General features: G+C 40.4%; 2 protein-coding genes across 2 annotated transcripts in view; one reads left to right on the top strand and one right to left on the bottom strand.

Annotated features, from left to right (window-relative positions):
• Window positions 1-860: 860 nt before the first annotated feature.
• Window positions 861-21713, bottom strand: part of LOC138768702 (transmembrane protease serine 4-like) — a 42581-nt gene continuing 21728 nt past the window's right edge. The window contains exons 2-13 of the mRNA XM_069946655.1: window positions 15090-15132; window positions 13442-13882; window positions 12885-13037; window positions 11141-11264; window positions 9035-9133; window positions 8079-8119; window positions 7109-7271; window positions 6837-7003; window positions 6128-6226; window positions 4381-4517; window positions 4140-4292; window positions 861-1685 (exon numbers count right to left, since the gene is read on the bottom strand). Coding sequence (XP_069802756.1) covers window positions 1674-1685; window positions 4140-4292; window positions 4381-4517; window positions 6128-6226; window positions 6837-7003; window positions 7109-7271; window positions 8079-8119; window positions 9035-9133; window positions 11141-11264; window positions 12885-13037; window positions 13442-13882; window positions 15090-15132 — 1632 coding nt within the window. The 3' untranslated portion in view covers window positions 861-1673. The remainder of the gene's footprint in view (window positions 1686-4139; window positions 4293-4380; window positions 4518-6127; window positions 6227-6836; window positions 7004-7108; window positions 7272-8078; window positions 8120-9034; window positions 9134-11140; window positions 11265-12884; window positions 13038-13441; window positions 13883-15089; window positions 15133-21713) is intronic.
• The window catches only part of SMIM35 (small integral membrane protein 35), a 44749-nt gene continuing 41059 nt past the window's right edge, over window positions 18024-21713 (top strand). Inside the window, exon 1 of the mRNA XM_069947077.1 lies at window positions 18024-18183. The gene's annotated coding sequence lies outside the window, so the exon portion shown is untranslated. The remainder of the gene's footprint in view (window positions 18184-21713) is intronic.

Here is a 21713-nt window from a genome sequence, read left to right as displayed (position 1 = left end):
AGTCCAGCCTTCTCCCCGCCTCCGACACTTGATTGACGCCGGGTCTTCTTCCTCCTCGTCTTCTTTCTTCTCGCCGGATCCCGCGCAGGCGCCGTGACGGTCGTTTTCAGCGCATGCGCAGTTCACAATTGAAGCCGCTCCGCAGCTTCACTGTTTACTGCGCATGCACCGATTGTCCCGAGCACGTATCCTGTTTACAGCGCAGGCGCAGAAGAGGTTACGATACCATCGCAACGGCGCCTGCGCGGGAATTCGTCAGAAGACTGAAGACGTCAATCAAGTTCCAGGAGGCATGGATGGGCGGCGACGAGAAGAGGACCTCATGAATAAGTTGGACTCGTCCGTCGTTTCCTATGAACGTTGGGACTCATCTCGGCTCATTACCATAATGGGCGGGAGAAGAAGAATCGGCGATTTCTCCGTGTCAACAACAGGATCCGGGACGGGACCGGGAGCGATGTGGTAAGTATATTGGCCTTTATGTCACTGTATGTCAGTTTCTGCCTGGGGCCACGGGGTGAATGGTTCCCTTTAATTCACCAACCCTGAAGTTTTGAAGAAAAGTACATACTCTACTCACATTGATCCTGGTTTATAGACCAACTTTGGTGGTGTGTTTCTCTGTATGTGGAGCTAACAAAATGAATTACTTTCAAGGGTCACATTATCTGTTGGGCTCATAGATCATCAGAGTTAATTTTTACTATGCAATTCAATACACAGCAAAATCTTGCAGCAAATCCACAACATATAGGGCACCAATCATAAAGTGATGGCATATCCTAGAGATTCATTACTGTATAGGATGGGAATGACTCAATGTTCTGTCCCCAGAATGCAGTCCTGAATTATGAGCTCAGTTAAATGGTCAAACATTTTATTGAACACACATAAAAGTTATTTACAACATTTAAGTGGCGCTAAAAATATTATATATACAGTTCACCAGGTTTCTAAATACATTATGTACATAAATTGATGGAACAAAAGTAGTATAAACAGTGTGCTGAAATATACAAGCGTGGCTAAGATTTCCACTGCTTCTCTGGTGCTCTATAGTATAGAAAACACCTGTAGAATACAGTCATTTTCCTATATGATAAAAAGGGAGTGCTTTGTAAGGTGCCACAATGCATCTCTAAATAGTAAACCTCCAGTGACCCCACTGTGGGGTAACATGAGTTAAAATACAGAGTTCTGATGAACTCACCATGGATTTCATATTAATACAAAGAGGAAAGAGTGTAACACAACAAAAATAAAAACAATATAGGTCACAGTATCACGGGGAAGGGCAATGGTCCAAAATGTAAGCTAAGGCACATCATTTACTGCCACTGTAGTAGCCGGAGAGGACATCTATATGATACATACACACTTATAATGAAGCATATAACAATACAATGATTCCATGTGCATTATTGCAATACCCAGCCTGCAAAGAGCGAGAATTGTAATGGAGGTCTACTACAAGGAGATTGACGATGATGATGCAGTCCAGTGTTTTTAGAATCCACATACTCTGGACCTGCAGAGAATAGGGCTGGGTATGAAGGCCTGTCTCGGAGAGACCAACTTGGTAGTCATATCATGTCTTTGACCCGTAGACGTCACCAGGTCCGTAGGAGGTAGAAGTAATAAATAGGACAGGTTCAAGAGAGATGCTAAATGGACTATAATTCCGTCTAAAAAAAAAAAAAGAAAAAGAGATATCTATAAATATGTGGCATCCATTCATATTAATCAAACCATTTTTAATTCTAAAACAAATAATCATTCTGAATAAAATACATTTTAGGTACATGTTCCCACTACAGGATTTTAGTGTGAAAAGTTGACTATCTATTATTAATGATGACTGCAAATAATGATCATGATTATTGTTTGCGGCTGTTTTTATCAATACTCGTCTTTTCTCGCCAAAATCCTGCAGTGGGAACATAGCCTTACTGTGTATACAACCCCTTTAAAAAGTAATGGGGTCACCAGTGGATGTACACCCCCTTTAAGGTTGTAATATAACGGCAAACAGTAAAGGCACAGTAACCCATTTCCTTTGGAAAAAGAAATCTACATACACCAATGCATTGACTCAAGTCCTTTTAGAGTACCTGTCACAAAAAGTAAGACATCTCAAAAGTTATTGAGACCCGCTGTGATGAAAAGACACAGCCAGGGAAAGAGCACGGCAGCAGTGCGATCCACTCCTTGTCCACCTGCTCTGTCTGTCTAGGTAGTCTCATAGACTTCCATTGATGGACTCAGCTGTAACGGAGATATGGCAGAGGGGGTTAATGGCACGGCTGCCGCATCCTCTTCCTGTCCATATATCTCCTGATGACATGTCAGAATTTATTTTTCGGGACAGGTACTCTTTAATCATCATCATAGATAACTAGGGAAATAAAATTGTTTTCACATGTCATCACCACATGTTTTTAAGTTTCAATTGAGTGGCATAAGAGTTCCAGCAGATTTTTCTTGGATTGGTGATTGATCAGTGAATATCACTTTCATCCAATCCTCCATTCTCCATAATCACTCTTCTCTAGCCCATTGTAACCTTGTTTTATTCTATGTTTAAGTGTTAGGGCTTATATTTGGCTTTCTAGATGTAAATCCAGTTAGCTGATCTCCTACAGTGCTTCACCGAATCTTGTCTTTGTTGTGCATTTTCTATTTGCATGGCATATTGCAATGAGATTTCTTTCTGTGGATTACTGGTGTGTTTTTCATTTATAAACCATTTTATAAACTTCCCATACTTTTATACTTGCACTAAGCCCTACACATACCTGACTGGGAATGGGAACAACCAGTCGTGGACATATTACATGGGCAGCTGATTCAGCTGCACAGGGGCTGGGTGGGGGAGGGGCCCGCTCATATTGCAGTACATAACAGACATCAGATCCCCCTGGATAATTCTCTGCTGACTGATCTCTTCTCTGATGTCTGTGCTGTGCATTATTCTTCTGTGTGCAGGGGCCAGTGTCACCTATCTTTCTGCCACAGAACTCAGCACCATCCTGCTTATCTTCAGATCTGGCGGCTTTTCACACAGGTTTTTTTTTTTTTTTAACTGGGGGAGATCTGTACTGTATACTGTACCTAATGGGAGACTTACGTACTCCTCCCCAACAAAAGGAGGGAGACAAAAATGAAAAAACTCATCTCATCAAATTAGACATCTACTTTGAGTCAATCGATGTAACTGCACTGTAATCAGTTATATTGGGGAGAAATTTATGGATATGGTTAGGTTATGGGGGGCCCTAGCATGTTTTTTTGCACAGGGGCCCTCAGCAGTCTGTGTCCGCCCCTGGGAACAACCAACATTTTTTGACAACTGTGTTGAATTTAATAGTAAAAACAGAGACAGAACGGTGACAAAAGGAAAACTGTGTGTGAACTACAAATAAAAAACGTCCGCTGTTTGCAAAAGACGTCCGAAAATAATGATCATATCCATTATTTGACACCCGCGGGAAAAAAGTCCTTTATTCAATACCCTGCGTGCATTGGACGTCTGTCTTCCCATTGACTTCAATGCATTGCAGTCAGTTAAGACTCGGCAAAAACGGACGTTATTTTAAATATGAAAATCGGACGTTGTGTGAACATAGCCTTAAGGTGATTCCCATTAATACAAAAAATAGAGTTCCTAGCAGGTTTTGGAAAGAGGCCATGTGTATATTACATTTTTTGTACTATACTTTATGACTCAAAAAATAAAAAAACATTGGTAACAAATATGTTCACAAAAATATAAAAAAAAATTTCAGCTGTAAAATATATCTATTTATTTTTTTAATTTAGGACATATTTCTGACCCAAAATACTTCTCAATTTATATACCAAGATACAGCTATGTATTTGCATGTAACTGGATGAGTCCTGACACAATGTCGCAGCCTTACCAACTACAACTATAAAGTTATTATGTGTGGGCACTATGTGATTTTTTTCTATAGTCAGTAGGAAAATATCGCCATTTTACAGACATAACAAAAAGAGAGACTGTGCACATAGCCTTAGCTGTAAAGTCATTGTAGGGAACAAAGAGTACAAGTACCAGATCTAATTTCTTTATAAAACTATATATTGAAAGCAAGCAAAATGGCAGCAGAAGGCATTACCCGCATGACTCCGTATATCCATGATAAAAAGGCAGAGACTTCAGTGTATACTCCAACTTTTCCAGGCCGTCCACAGCCATCTCCCCAGCTTACAATACCAACTTGTTCCCAGCTCGTATAACCCATGTACACTAAAGGGCCTCCACTGTCACCCTAAAAAAAAAAAAAGAAGATTATTTTCAGCCTTTCTGTACAAGGTGCAAACAATAGTGTAAAAAAAAAATGTATATTATAGAGGTACCTGGCAAGTGTCAGCACCACCCGAGAGTCGACCAGCACATATCATGGAATCTTGAACTTGACCAAAGTATTCTGCGTTGCATGCACTGTTAGATATTAAGTTAATAAAGACTCTCTGAAGTGTGGAGGCCAAGGAAGCTGTAACAGGCAAAGAGGAGAAGAATAAGACACTGATGAGAGGTAAAAACAAAAAATATACATCCATGCAATAAGACAAATAGATTGAGGCCACACTGCATGCTCGGGGTATTTTTGTAAAAGGCTGCTGTATACTAGTTCTGGTATGTTTTTACTGGTTTGTCTATGTTCACGCAGTGACTATATAAAAAAAAGTTTTGAATATCATGCATGGCAGAAGTAGGGATTTTATTTATTAGATTTTTTGCACAAAGTTATATAGGCAGCCACTTTGCTAGAGCTGTTCTTAATGGGAGACGTGTATGTCAGCTTATTATTAGGCTTAGTGTCATCCGGAATCCCTAGCCATCAAGCTGCTCCAATGGCTTCTCCCTGCCCAACGGCCATGAATGATAGATCTCTTATTGTCAGTCTAGGTGGGTGGGGGAGAAGCTGCTGGGGACTACCCAATGACTTGTGGTTCAGGCATCTTTAAAGACAGGCTCCTTTTAAATATAGATATTGAATTTGAAAACAAACAAAAAAAATATGGAAATACTTGCCCCACCAGCCTTGATTGATACATCTGTTCCTATAACCTAACAGGGAGAGATCTATCAAGGCTCTTGGTGGTTGGTGTTAGAAAGCCACCCGGGACCGCCCTAATGATTCGATGACAGGTTTGAAAAGCATAATGACAGGTTCCCTTTATGTGCATGTGACTAGGGGCCTAATCATCACAAGAGTGAGTTTAAAGTGTAACTATCATTTAATTTTTTTTTTTTTGCAGAAATCAATAGTGCAAGCAATTTTAAGAAACTCTGTAATAGGTTTTAATAGGCAAAAGAGCTTCTTTCTGTACCCTCCCCCCTAAATTCTTATTAGTTCTTTATCAAGGCAAAGTCGTCTACTGTACAAAAAAGCAGCATGAACAGGAGTTTGCCGTGTCCACTTTAGCATATGGATAGGGGAGGGGCCAAGGGGGATGAATGAGCAGGAAGAGAAGAGAACCAAAGTGAATAGACAATGCTGTGTGGACTGTCTGGCCACAGAAAATATTGGATTCATGGGTCAGACGGCTCAGTGCTGGTCTGGGAACTTGGTTAGGTAAGATTGCTAAATGTTGTGCTGTGCTGGCTCCTATACTGCTAACTGCAGGGCTGGTTTTCTCCTCTCTCTCCTCACTCATCTCCCTCAGATCCTCCCCCTCCATACGTTATAATGGACACAGCAAACCCATCTTCACTTTGCTTCTCTGGAACACATAAGAAGTGAGGGGGGGGCAGCGAGCTCTTTTACCTAATAAAACCAATTACAAAGTTTTTTATAATCGTCTGCAGTATTAATTTGTGCAAACTTGCTTGAACTGACAGTTACACTTTGATAAGAGCTTTAGAATGTAGCTAAAGTCAATGGTAGTGGGGTTTTCAAAGCTGAGACTGTGTGGTTCTTGATGTGGAAATCAGCGCAGATTCTATGCCAAACGCCACATGGTGTTAATGTATGAAGTGTGAACATGTCCTAATAATTAATGAACAGGCAAGACATGATTGAAAGGAAATCTATGGAAAAAATAAGAATATAATTTAGAGAAATGTAACACTTAATTATGACATCTAATAGAAACTTACAGCCCCCTTCCACAGTGTGGCCCCAGCCAGTCACCGTCAGTGCTGCATTATCCGGCAAGCTGATATCAAAGCCCGGAAGACAGATGGGTTGGATGGAATCTGGGATGCAAAAAGTAAAAGAAGGGTAATAAATGAAAATAAAGAGGGACATCAACTACAATTAGAAAAGGATTACAATAGGTCTGACTGTCCGCATATGTTGGGAAATGTAGTTTTGCAACAGTCGGTGAGCCACGGGTTGGGGGACACTGATCTCTGGGTAGATGGCATTGAGCTGAAAATCTGACATATAGCATTGTGTGTAGACAACAAGAATGATCCAATAATATCCTGCTCACTGCCTGGAGTGTTACATACAGACTACTACAGCAGGAAGGCACAGGTCAACACCATCAATGTCTTATCTATAAACACCTCAGAGTTATGAGGCCTATGTGAAGAATGCCATCCATGCCACAAACATAACTCACTTATCCCATTCTCCATCTACACTGAGCAACAGCATGGATGACAACAAAGCATTAGTATTAACCAGGAAGCTTCCAGTACATGAACAGCAGCGGCTTCAAAATAAATAAGATAGAAGAAGAAGACAACCACAGCCTGTTGTATCTGTCATAAATGAGGGTTATTATGTTTGAGCACATCCATATTGGCGTGATACATAGGCCTCAATATGACTTTTATAGTAATAATACAGTCTTAATACCTGATAAGCTCAGATCACTCTTGAGTTTCAGTATAGCAATGTCATATGCCTTTAGATCTAGGCTGTACATGGTGTGAATGAAGATCTCATCGACTTGTGAAGCAAAGATGTAGGTAAGACTGGACCGTCCAGCCTGAACACGCCATCTATCCACCTGCTGCTGTTTCCTGGATGGTAGACAAGACTCTATATCATCTGTATGCAAAACCTCGACATCCAACAATGAGTGATATTAATGGTAATGTTACAGTATATGAAGGCCATTGACTTACTCTTGGAAACAATGTGCTGCACATAATATCATACGGGGGGTAAGAATACTTCCTCCACAGGAGTGTTGCCCCATGTACTGCAAGCTGACCTGCCATGGAGAACTCTCTATACTGGTGTCCTGTCCTCCAATGATTCGCTGTTTATTGTGATTAACACCACAGGCTGAAGAGACAAAGGGGAAGATATGAGACTTAGAGAATTTACTATTGAAAATCTTATTATAACCTGATATAATGGGATTAGTACAAAAACACAGAAAGCAGGGCATCATGTACAGGAACACTAGAGGAAAGTGATACTGTGTGTTATGCCAGGTGCAGGGCCCGGAGGGATGGTGCATGGCTTCTCAGTGCTATGCTGTGAATCCTTGCCTCATGCACAGAGAATTCCGGGGTCACTGTCCTCTCAGGAATAAACTTAGTATATCAGTTTTCCTGAAGTGTCTCTTTAAAAACTTATTTTTATGTTTATATCTTCTATAAGACTATAGAAATAATTTTAGAGACCTAATACCTTTCAGCGTTTTAATTTTCTTTTTTTTTTGTCTCCGATTTGCTATGAGAACAGATGAAAGCCTTCAGGCATATATTGACACATATGCCAGGATTTATTAGATCGCTGGGGTTTCAAAATGCCTATATTCTCCCCCCTCCCCTCCCCCACTAAGCTGTCAAGTGCTGATGAGCACTTGCAGTTTTGAAGTTATGACTACACTTGACGGGGACATTTGGAGAACCCGGGAGGCCACCGGGTGCTGCAAATGATGACAGATCAGGGAGCCCAGTGTGTAGCAGGAGCTGGGCACCGAGTCCCCTGATACGGCGGGCCCCATAGCAGCTGCTATGGTTGCTACAGTGGTAGTTATGCCCCTGCAGCCCATCAGATTTTCTAACAGTCTACTTGTTGGAACATGGTCTTTGATGTGCGGCTTTCATATAATGAATCATATGCCAATTTAAAAAAACTTACTTATACATTTCAGAGATACAACGTTGCCAGATGAACAAGTCCTGAAAAGCAGACACATAGCATATAAGTAGAAGAAATAAAGTACATAATAAATAAATCAAGGACCTTCATTAACAAATAGTGAAAGCTGATACAATAATGGAGCTATTCTTAAAGCGGACACTCCCCAGAGGCCAATGGCTGCACAATGCCCTGGGGACGTCCTCAGGAGAGCAGAGTACACATCATTGGTGGTGCTGGACATAAGCAAGCATAAGACAGGAGAGTATGTTGTTATTTTATAAATCTAGCAGCCTATTGTTATATATATTTCTTGGACAACCCCAAGCAGGCCCGCATTAACAGCTGCTGCTGCCCAAGGCACTAAAACTGAAGACGCCCCATCTTCTCTCATGATTATGATTTTCTAGTTTCTAAATAGCTGCAGGCGTTACATTTAACACTGCCACACCAGGCCTGAACAATACCGCCATACAGTGACTGGATAACACCACCACACCAGTCCTGACCAATACCGCCATACTGTTACTGGATAACACCGCCATACCAGACCTGACTAATACCACCATACTGTTACTGGATAACACCGCCAAACCAGACCTGACCAATAACCCCACACTGTGACTGGATAACACTGCCACACCAGTCCTGACCAATACCACCATACTGTGACTGAATAACACCGCCACACCAGACCTGACCAATACCACCACACTGTGACTGGATAACACTGCTATACCAGACCTGACCAATACCACCATACACACACACACACACACCCCTCGTAAAAATACTAGATTTACTGGAAATTCTAAACAGGAGGTGGGAGAGTAAAATAAAATAAAAATTATATTTAAAAAAGTTGTTTCCTTTCCCTTGCATTGGACCACTGATGCCTAGTGGTAAATACGGCCCTGACCCCAAGTATTAATTTTATAGTAATTTTATTTACTCACCCTGTAAAAGGATTCACCTGAATACCATTGTCAACAAGCTGAAGGGTACTGAATGGCCCTTTTAGATCTCTTGCACTTACAAAGGTGAATGTAGGGTCACTGAAATAAAAGGAAAAAAAAGGTTTATTTTCAGCATTTGGTCTAAATAAAATGTTCCCAGTCTATGTGTGTCCCGTATGGTAAAAGGGTATCAGTGCTTTGATATGGACAAACTCATATATTTAAGAAATAGGGGATAACTATAGAGAAATGTTAAGTAAATAATTTTAAGTAATCAAAATAATATTCTATGCATTCTGCATGGATTGCCCTATAGAGGAGAAAATATGTTATTCTATCAATCATCACTAGATGGCAGCAGCTCACTTCATTATAGAAATCCAAAAGAGGCCTGACAATTACCAATACTGATGTGAAATTACTAACAATACCCCCCAAATAATATTACACAATACTGCTTTCTAATCCAAAAATTCTTTAACTCTATTAATTATATATATTGTAAACTAAAATAATTTAAAACCATGGAATGGCTACATAAATAAATAAACCAGAGAAGGAGACAAAATTAGTTCCTGTGAGGTATACAAAGTAATATATTAAAATGCCAAATTCAAATTAGTTTTATATATCATTATTATAAACAAGTGATGATGCTGTGAAATATAGTGAAAGGAATAACAGCACCACCTAGCGGTCACAATTGTGTATAGCAATCACTACCTTTTACACTAGGTAGGGACTGAAATAATAGGAAAAGTAACAAAAAGCACCAATGTACATTGTAGTGGTGCTCAAAGCAGTGCCCAAAAAATTTCAAGGATCTGCTCACATCCCCACACAGAAAACTGGCCCTATTTTGTGGGCCTGTAACCAGCCATATACACACAATTAAGCAGTGATTGCAAAAAACCTCACTAGTATCTTACCCTCCTCCGGTCAGAAACAGCACATTTTGCTTACTTCATCAGAAGCAGGTCCTTTTCTTTTGGACACTGCTTTAGGTGCCAGTACAAATTACTTATCCTATCTTTCCAGTCCCTACCCAGTATAAAAGGTAGTGATTGCCATACACAATTGTGACCACTAGGTGGTGCTGTTATTCCTTTTGCTATATTTCACAGCTTCATCATATCACTTGTTTATAACAATTTGTATATATATATATATATATATATATATATATATATATATATATTTATATATATATATATATATATATATATATATATACACACACACACACACACACACACACACATACACACACACAATAAAATTTGGCATTTAAATTATTATATTACTCTGTATACCACACCGCATCTTATTCTGTCTCCTCCTTTAGTTTGTTCGTTTTTGTAGCCATTCAATGGTTTTAAATTATTTTCGTTTACAATATACAGTATATCGTTAATAAAGATTTAAATAATTTTGGGTTATTGTTTTAAAGCAGTATTGTGTAATTTGGGGTGGGGGGTGGGGGTGGGGTGGTATAACTAACTTATGTACTTCAGTACAAAAAAAATCCCAAAGACCAAAACATTTATGTTCGGTTTGGAAGCAGTGAGCTGTGTATGAAGCATTTGTTTTGGATGTGGTAATCTATGTCCTGGCAACTTGACGTTGTTTCCATGTGGAAATAATTCAAAAAATGACGTGACTGTACATCAAACACTTTTTTCCTGCATACATCCATTAAGGATGGTGGTTTTGGAGTGAAATTTGGGTGTAAACGTAACTCCAAAACTGCAACTGAGCTGCAAGCCTGAGCCAGGTGAACCAAAAAAGCAAGTAAACAGGACTGCTCCACAATATTGACACCCAAAATAACGAAAGTTACAGTAGTACAAACACCACTCTTACCATTCTGGTGTAAGCTTACCTCACTAATACAGAGGGCAGGCCCGGGGCTAGTATTGTTACCAGGGTTTTCCTAAAAAATCTAAGGCTAAATTCAAACAGATTTTTTTTGCTGTTTTTGAGGCTCAAAACTGGGTGTAAAAACCTATGAGAACACGGCCTAATGTTTTTTTTTTCTGGTGATTGTTTGATTTTAGGGGTCAGTAATGTTTATTTCTGTCCAGACTATATATGCACATATTATACCTGGAATATCCCAGCTGGCCACATACAGCTTTAGCTCTGGCAGCATCAAAACCATCAAAACAAACGTAGCTCCACGTTCCAGAAGCGTACATCTGTACAAGGGAGGCGGATTCTGTAAGCCTGACTGTGACAAGAACAAAAAGAGAGCTTCATTATATTATTCTTTCGGTTTAGCCTACTAAATGATGCGTCACTGTCCCTTTAAGCAGCTTGGATACAGTCCCTTGCAAGTATTGACCCTCTTGGTGTTTTTCAGTTTTATTGCAAAACCTAACAAAAGATAGGGCCTACAAAAACTCACCGTACCTATTGATGACGCCATGAGATCAGGTTGCCGTGGAAACATCCCACCCACCGCCAAGTTTTGTGAACAAGCTGTATTCAAATTTGAAAGGGTTCATGCACAAAACACCCTTTAAATGTAGGAGTTTCCAAGGCAACCCAAACTTCCGTTGTCAGCTGGAGGAAGCTCCAAGGACCCACAGTGGAGACGGAAGCATCTGTCCATAGGATATTATAAGGCTAAATTCATACACATTGAATCTGCTGCTGATTTGGTGGATATGACCGTGCAGATTTTAGCTCTTTATTTATATTTGTTAAATCTGCAGCAAATGTGTAAACATCCTAAGATGTACAGAGTCGGGCTTTATGGAGGAAATAAACACAGTGCACAATTTCATTGCAGGGTGCCAATGGTAGCCATGGCAACCAGAGGCCTCGGTACAGCTTCCCATCTCCTGTCTATGGATGCTTATCAAATTGGGGGACATTTATCAAGACTGGCGCACTAGTACACCAGTCTTCAATAAGCCCCCTTTGCCCTGGCCAGATTTATTAAGAGGCACATACCGCTTAGTATGACCGGCCGGCTCTGGTAGGTGTAGATTTTTGCCTGGTTTAAACCTTCATAAATTAGACGTGTGAGGTGGCCATGTTGCCTCCCTGCCTTGTCACCCCTCCCTTCCATCAGACAAGCAGGGAATGCAGCTGACATACACCACGGAAAAGAGGCAATGATAAAAATCCATCTTTAAGTCCAAAGCAGAGTCTGATCTGCAAAGGCCAGGCCTATAAACTTATTACATTATATAACCTGATTGATGGAAAAAAAAAACTTGCCAAAAGTACCAATTGTTCTCAGAACATGGTGATGCACATTTTTTTTAACTCGAAAATACATTTTATGGTATAAATGTAATAAACAATAAAAGTATGTAAATTAGGTATCACCATAAAGAACAGTGTTAAAAAAACTATGTATAAGGATGGCGCCAATGAGGAAAAAAAATTATTTGTCACCCTCTGCATCTTAATATGATGCCTCTCCTAAGTAGAGGGAACCCCAAAATCCACTAGGCGCTCCTTCCTGTCTGGGCCGTGTTTGAGTCACATAGCACTCAAGGGCCACATATAAATATGAAACATAGGATTTCAAATGTAATATCTGCAAAAAGCAAAAACTACATTTTTAAATCCAACCTTCGCTTTGCGGTAGCTCCTGTAAAGCAGATAAAGGGTTAATAAACTTCCCAAATTTCGTTTTGATGTAATTTTCTCAAAATCACTTGGATAACAAATGCATTATCAAGTTTTTACCTTATATTGTTACACATGTCAGATATTAAATATAGGGCTCTGACATTAAAGGGAAACCTGACGGCGACTGCAAGGGGTTAAACAGTTCCCATCAGAATTATTAGACTGTCTGTGTAATACCCATTGTCCATTAGGTAACACTCACCAAGTGAGCCATTGCTGAAATCTACTCGCTGCACACATCGCTGTTCATCTTCATTGCCGCTACAGTCCTGGGTTCCATCACACCATTTATCCAGGGAAATAAATTTGACTGATTTTGTACAGAAAAAGTAGTAATTATCCAGGACCACCTTGACTGTAAAAACAAAGAAACAAATAACATAGGTATAAAGAAAAGCGTAACCAGTTCATATCCAGATGGTTTTCCCATCTTAAGATAGTAAGCTGAAGAGTTTACCAAAAGGTGGAATTAATATTTGATTATATTAATAGACCAGTCTGCAGTTGGCGCCACCTACTGGTGGCAGTAGGCCGAGTCCTATAAGATTACTAGATGCAGGAGGCTTGCAGCTCTATATGAATTATTCAGAAGTAATAACAGAATAGCTCACATAACATATGGACAGACACATGCAGGCATCCCTCAGGCCTGAGAACCATCCACACAACAGATCTCACCAAACCAGATCTTTAATCTTTATCTCTTACCTATGCTTTATATACAATAAAAATATTATATATACACTCCTCTGTACTTACTCAGAATACCTATGACTGCCAATGAAGCCAATATGAGTATTATTGTTGTGACTGGGACACAGTATCTTCTAAGTGCTGAAACTCTTCTGATCTTGTAGGCTAAAGGACTAGTTCCAGGTCTTGTATTAGGCCTTGGGGTGCCCCGAACAGGGCCTGGTGTCCTAGTGGGTCCTACAGGCCTAGAAGCAGGAGTTGCCGTGGGTCCTGGTGGTCTGCTGGCAGCAGCTGGAACTCGAGTTAATGCCGGCTGAGCACGAGGGGTAACAGCAGGGGCGCAAGCTGGTGCTGGCTGAGCACGAGGGGTAACAGCAGGGGCACGAGTTGGTCCTGGTGCAGCTCTATTAGGTCCTGAGGGTTGAGTGGTAGCAGTCCTAGTGGTAGAAGTGACTGGCTGTGATGATACTGGTGGCTGCACTGTATTACTGGCTTCTTCATTTGCACCTGTAAAAGCACAATGGTCAAACCAATATTTTTATTGTACAGTCGGAAAATGCCCCTTAGGGCAAAACGTTTATCGAGTGTTACACGCTGGAAACATGCATGCTGCTACTATACAAGTCCCTTCCGAAAATGTCTGAATCTGAGCTCAGTAGTGTATTATACATACAGTAATATACAGTATTTCTGTGTATAGAAAAGCATTTGGTAATGTTTAAAAAAAACCTCTCAATTTATTTAATCCATAGTGTATGAGATTTTTTCATTAAGAAATTTAAAGTGGTACTCCGGGCTGGAGTAATTTTTAGGGCATGGCTGGGGAAGGGGTGGAAATAGAGGCCGCCGGTCACTTACTTTCCCAGTTCCAGCGCCGGGTCCCGGATCGAGCGGCCCCATTCTCCCGTCCAGCTACCGCTTCCTGGTCTGTGCTGCGGCTTGAGACGTGACGTCTCAAGGCAGCTCAGCTATTGAGCGGCCAAGGCGGGACTCCGCTACGACCGCTGAATGGCTGAGTTGCCTTGAGACGTCACGTCTCAAGCCGCAGCTCAGACCAGGGAGCGGTAGCTGGACGGGAGAACGGGGCGGCGAGATACAGGACCCGGCACTGGAACCGGGGAAGTAAGTGACCGGCGGCCTCTATTTCCACCCTGGAAATACCCTAAAAATAACACCCGTCCGAAGTACCTCTTTAATTCCAATAAATGTATTTTATGTTGCACATATCCTGATTATTTACATGGTGGCAATGAAAGGCCAAATGTTACCATTTTACTACAAGAAATATAGTATTACTTCTTATTATCTGATCTGAACTCCACAGCCCTGGAGTAGTAAAAGTTGAAATTACTAAAACTGCTGGGAAAGTTTTTTTGTTACAAAAAATATTATATTAAAAATGTGTGTGCGCGCGCGTGTGTGCGTATATATATTCATTCAAGAATTTTAGGGAAAAAGTGACATTTGTTCAAATGTGTCCTCGTGAAGACATGGACTTCATAGAATGGTGCTTGTATAAATGTATTTGTGGTTAACCAACAGCTGGCTCTCTGATCAGTAACGTTATACATCACTGAGTTCTAGTTGGGTATGTTTTCATACTGAATAGTCCTATTGTTCTTAACCATATAGCCATAATTAGAGGTATCACACACGCACACACCCTAAAAGAGCTCTGTGGCTTCTACCATAGATAATAACAGGCTGATCTTACCTGTTCTGTTTAGAGGAGATGCAATATCTGCTTCTTCTCTACTCTGTAAAAACAAAAAGAACAAGGTTGAGAAGGGTCATACAGTACTTATATAACCACCTTTATAGCACCAGAAAACATCAATTACTGCACGGCTCCAGCTGATTGTGGGCATCTCATCTGGTTACTTATCCCTTCACTGTTATTTGGGGGGAACCTTTATTTATTACCCAATTTCTATGTGAAAACTCACATGGTGCCCTCTAAAAACTATTGGCATTTGCAGGGGTGTTACTAGAAATGGTTGGGCCCCATAGCAAACTTTTAATTGCCCCCTCCCGCTTCCTGTATGACCGCTAAGCCATCAAGTATTGTCATAACTGCAAGGACTCCTGAGGAGCACTTGCAGTTATGAAGTTATGACTACAATTGACAGGGACATTTGCAGAACCCAGGAGGCCACAGAGTTCTGCAAATGATGACAGCTCAGGGAGCCCAATGTATTGCAGGAGTGGGGCACCGGGCCCCCGAATACAGCGGACCCCATAGCAGCCGCTATGGCTGCTGCAGTGGGAGTTACGTCCTTAAACATTTGTATTACTTCTCCAGACTTCACTTAAATGTGGGGATCATGGGCAACAAATCTTATTATGGCATTTAGCCAACAACCATTTAACTAATATTTTAGCAGAAATTACACGAGTACTATATGAAAAGGGGATGAAAACAAAATAGAAAACACAAAAGACATACTTTAAAAAAAAAAAAAAATTAATGTGCTATGTTTGTGCTCCTGTAAAGTTACACCTAGTTTTAGGTTGTTATTTTAGAACTGGCAACTATCAATAGACATGTTTTTCCAGCTATGAGTATGTAATACCTTGGGGGAATACAAAATCATCACTCAGAGCTGTGCATTCTAGTAGTGTGCAGGTCAGTTTACTGTATACAGGGACTGTCATTCTATCCTAACAGTAAATATTAAATTGCTTTGTGACGTCTGTACTGTATTCTCAATGGTGCTGTAATCTTGTTGTGAGCTGGACTTTAGAATATCCCAATTGCAAGTGTGTTTAAAAACCATCTACATTTTATGTTCGGGAGATATTTGTACTAATATCAAATATTCGAATATTTCACTATTCGCTCATCACTAGAAGCTATATGTAAATTCGCTCATCTCTACTCCCAATGTTTTCCATTGATGATCATTTACAACTAGGAACATAACTAGAGTTCATAGAAAGATTAGCGCACCCCCCCCCCCCCCCCTAAACACACCTAATGACAGAAAACTAAAACAGCAGCAAGGTACAGATAATAGCGGCATGTATCAGAGACCCCACATACGGTATTAGTGCAAGATAGCAGAAAGGCACAGTGTTTTTGCACCAAATTCCCTCATCCTTTGGGCTCCATAGCAGCTGCTATACATAAGGTTACGCCTATGCTTACAACACTACTGAAAACTGAGATATGTAAGGAGAACACGTGACCTATGCAACAATACAATGACGATAGCCAGCAAACAGGTGCTGTAAATACTGTTTGGACCTTTTCCACTTTCCGTGATTTACTAAGTAGCTATCAGCCATGATTCACCAGGTACAACACCTGACAAAGTAGATTTAGCCATTGATTAATCATGCCTGAAACAATGCTTGTGCTGCAATGACTTGTCTTTGGCTTGTCGTAAAACATTTAATTCCATTTTGCAACTGGAACACAGATTTTTTTTTAATCAAATTCATTCTTGTGTGCCAGGAAATGCTGAATAGTGGTTGATGGCGACTGTGATAAATGCTAGATGGGGAAATAGTTGAAAGTGATTGAGAGGGATCAGGTCTGCTGCTGCTGAAAATTGAGCCAAGTAAAAGACAATGGGTGATATTTATTAAAACTAGAGTGAGGAAAAAGTAAAGGAGTAATCTGTAACAATCAATGGGATGTATCAATATTATTAGAAAGTACAACCGGCAATGTCCGCTCTGAACACGGACGTGGAAGGCCTGTAACGGACTCGAACACGGAACGTGTAAATGTGACCTTACTAATAAATATTCATCCTGCATTCTACCATGGCGTAAAGTGACAGCACTGCCAAGGACTGGATGCCTATTATTAATGAATATTCTTCAGGCCTCCTACAGGCTGCTTTCCAGTGCTGACTGCCGGATGAATATCCTTTAGTGGGCATTCTGCAGGAGCAGATAGGTGGGCAGTAGAGACGAGCAGAGCGAATCTGGCGAATCAGGATTTGATACAAATCATGCTGTCAATTCGCTTCGTTCTGCAAAGCAAATGGCCAACGATTCCTTAAGGAAATTTCCTAAAAAACAAAATGGTGGCCTCACATGCCATCTGGAGCATCACTGGGCGGGGGAAAGAAATTAACCATGATCCCTAGCACCTGTCCGAGCAGAGCAGGGAGAGACTAACAGAGTAATATAGTAACAGAGAGGAGAGGAATGGCAGAAATTGGATGATCGACTTTTTTTAAATTGTGATTTTCCAATTTTTGACACTTTTACAACAACATGATTTAACAAATTTGCTGTTCTGTAATGGTCCCAGTATTGTAGCTACTATAGTTTTGACTGTTTTCATTAAATTCAATTTGCAAATCTTAACGAATTTGAAAATTTGCAAAGCTCGTGAAACTAATTTCCGGCTGCTCTCTAGTGGTCAGTTTTATGAAAATCGTACATAGGCAGATACAGGTCACAAAGGGTCCCCAAATATTTGCCTATAACCCAGAAAAGAGGTAGCATTGAAGAGAGGTGCATTATATATAAAATCTACAAATGCTTAAGGGTTAATTTACATGTTGCAGAAAGCATCAAACGTAATGCTGCAAGTCTCTGAGGCAAAGAGCATCATGAGTGGGGACCAGGGAGACAAGGCCTGGGTTGCTAAGAGACAATGGAAACAAATCCCAGAATCCTCAGGACAACAGACTCCTATTTCTCTGCAGATTCGGCTAAGTCTAAGACAATGCAGAAAAGTTTCAGGAGAAAAAGATAACACTTGTCTGCAATGAGGTTGTCTCTGATACTAGCAAACTCCTATTGAGGGCATCAGTGTCAAGATAAAGAGCGTTCTGTGAATAAACCAGGTATGTGGTTGGGATAGAAGTGTCACATATACTGTATACAGGAAATACAGGTGCCCAAGGGTGATAACTGTAGACTGCTGGGATTGTCATTGCACTGTAATACTGAGCTTTATGATTGTATGTTATAAGCTTAGAGAGCAATAGGCTAGAGCCCACCCCATGTATTATGTAGGTGGATTGTATGCATGCAGTTGTAGCATAGTCAGTCAGTCATGTGTTCATAATCATTATATTACTGCATTTTCTTGTTTTATCTCGTTGTATGGAAGACAAAGAATGTTACACAAACCAAACGAGTGTGTGACACTCCACAGAGACACCAAAGAGAGCCAAATGCAGCTTTTGGTTCTCTCTGGTGATTCTATAGAGAATAAATGGAGCTGCAGTCCGCATCTCTGTTCTCCGTGGGTCTCAGTCTCTTAGTTATACCCTATAGGGTGCATACTCTGGACAGGCCATAAATACCCCAGATGGGAATACCCCTTTAAAGGAGGTTTACATTGCTGGCCTATCCAATGTATGATCGGTGATGATCCTAAGGGTTGGATCCTATCAACAGAAACAAAACACAGTAGGCCCTCTGTAATAATTTCATGTGCTGTCTCCAGCAGCTGGCAGTCAAATGCCGAGCATTCAGGCTTGGAGAACATTGCCAAATCTTAATGGGTCGGCAAGTCCACTCAACACTATAAGTAAAAAACTGCTAAATGTGACTGCACAATGGATAGCTCTGTAAATGTAAAAAGATACAAAGGGCAAGGGAATATGCAAAAGAAGATCCCATGGAGCCTCATTGAAGAGTCTCAAAACACAGGACTAGCCAGATATCCCTCCGGGAAGAACCCAGCCAAGGGGTGGCTCCTGTTAGGAAACCACCAAAACCACCATATTAAGTGGCCCTATAAGACAATGTAATGACAAGGGATAAACCAAGGCTAGGTAACCATCCACATAGAGCTGTTTCGGGGTGTTGCCCCTCATCAGTGTGGAGCAGGATTCTGGCTAGGTGGGAGCAAAGCCTAGTAGAGCCATAAGAGAAACAGATTGCAAGTGTCACCTACATTTTCTTTTACTGATTAGAGTCAGATACAAAAACTTGACTGTATTTTTTTTTTTATTTAACTTTTTGGACATTGTTATGGTGGCTGCCGTCCTGCCTGAGTGTTTTTTTAACTGCATTTAGTGACATGCTTTACAGCAAGTCTTAGGCCTTATTACACGGAACGATTATTGTGTGAAAAATCGTTAAATTGTTTGAATTAAAACGATATTTGTTCTGTGTAATTGCAGGCAACGATCGAAAAATCCTTCGTATGCCATTGATTGTTGATATAGATCTGAACCTAAAATAATTGTTAATTGTTCGCTTATCGTTCGCTCGCTCAAGTTCCGCATTTTTTCACTAATCATTCAGTGTAATTGCACATTGTTCATTGTTTTTCTGGGATCAGAAGGAGTAAACGATTATAGTAATGATCGCAATAACGACCGTAGTAATGATCGTAACTAACGATCATCATTCTGTGTAATATGGTGAACGATTTCAGGTTAACGATAAACAATCTCGTTTGCGATCGTTAATCGTTAAAAATCGCTCAGCGTTATAGGACCCTTAGGGTGTTATTACATGGACAATTTTTCAGTGATTAACGACAAACGATCTCAAACAACGGCTATGACAAACAATCTTAAATTGTTTACCCTATTCATTCTTCAGTGCGGATAGAGCATGAGCGTGCGCCTCCCATAGACTCCCATTATGAGCGGGAGGCTAACGGCATTCCGCGGCGGAATTTCGCTAGTTTTGCTCAGTGGGAACGGGGCCTTACACAGGGCAATGTTCATTACTTACAATAATTTTTGCACTCATCCTTTCCTGACTAATAGACCAGTGAATGACTGAACAATGTGTTATTACACTGAACGATGTTCAAACGATTTGTGAACGATCAACGATGAAAGTAGGTCCAGATTCTGTCAAACGATCAACGATTTCATTTCATTTAATCGTCGCTAGCTATAACATGAAAAGATTATCGTTTAAATCTGAATGATCTATCAATTTTTCTAATGATAATCATCCCGTGTAATACGGCCCTTAGTGACTTAGATGACAATAGACAGGGTCTATCCCCATGAGATGAATGTGAAATATTACATTCTCTGCTCAGCATTCTCTGACCTTTGGAGGTCTGCTATTGTCCCCTTTATCTACTGGTGGCACTGGAAACAAGAAAATAATATCATGAAAATTCTTTTAAAAAAATATGTTTAACATAAAAAAAAATTTTTCCACTAAGTTATTTTCTGATGACACATTCCCTTTAACTACATCTAAATGTAGCCCTTATATATGAACAACAATCTCAACATTCCAGCCAGGCAGCAATTGCTGCATTTATCTTTCTGCTTTATGTCCAATGATCAGATACCAGGAAAATCAATTAGTTTCAAACTTCACAGGCAGTTTGCACACCGCAGGGCTGATTTTCTACTGCACAAACTTGCATCACTTTTTTCACTTCATCCAAAAATGAGATGGCCTTAACTTAAAAAAAGCGTGTAGCTTAAAGTGATAATGCCACCTGCCTTACTCTCGCTTCATTTCATCGGTGGACAGTGTCACCTAGGCGGGGCTTCACAACAGTTAGGTTGTGATCAATGCAAAGCCCCACCTAGATGACACTGTCCACTGATGAAATTAAGGGATTTTAGAGCAGAAAGAAGACACAGGCAAGTTATGCACAGGTATATATTGAATGTGCAGCATCTAAGCTTGTGGATGGTGCGGAGAACTGCTCATAGAGTAAGGAGGTTGTAGTATCATTTTAACATATGACACTCTGTGCTAAAATAATAAAATAAATAAATAATATGTGCCAGACTTCTGGTGCAAAACAGTTGGTTTAAAATTAGACTAGACAGTCTAAGAACAAGACTTATGAACCAGCACTTTATATAGTTTGTCATGTGTGGTCCCTGTCCCTATTAATGCTCACAATCTAAATCTGTATGTTTTGGGTCTGGGAGGAAACCCATGCAAGCACGGAGAGGACATACAAACACTTTGCAGATGTTGCCCTTGGTGAGACTGTGACACAGCTGGAGCATTCTCTGCTTAATATAGAATGCTGGAATTTGTAGTCCAAGTCATGTGTGTCACATAACCGCCATGACATCATTACTGCTATACATCCTACATTCCAGCATAGAACTAAAAATGTTATAATTTTTTTCAACATTCAGGTTTTTAGAGGCTAGAGAATGTCAGAAAGATATTGATAAGGCGGGAGAAGAAGCCATGAGCAAATGTTCTTGGCTCCAGATTTATTATTCACTGACACATGTAACAGTATTACATACTTAATGTTACATATGTAACCATCATATCCTGACCCATTCATACAGCACTCACTCATATTTAGCAGCCCCAAGTGACAAGCCGCATTCCTGCTAGATAAATAGAGGAGCACAGATAGATTTGTGAGAGTCCATTATGGAACAGAGATACTCATTACTGGTTGAAAGTG

The sequence above is a fragment of the Dendropsophus ebraccatus genome, chromosome 12 (assembly GCF_027789765.1).
Source record: "Dendropsophus ebraccatus isolate aDenEbr1 chromosome 12, aDenEbr1.pat, whole genome shotgun sequence".
NCBI lineage: Eukaryota > Metazoa > Chordata > Amphibia > Anura > Hylidae > Dendropsophus > Dendropsophus ebraccatus.
Note: the sequence above shows the minus strand (reverse complement) of the source record. Positions and strands in the feature narration are given on the sequence as shown.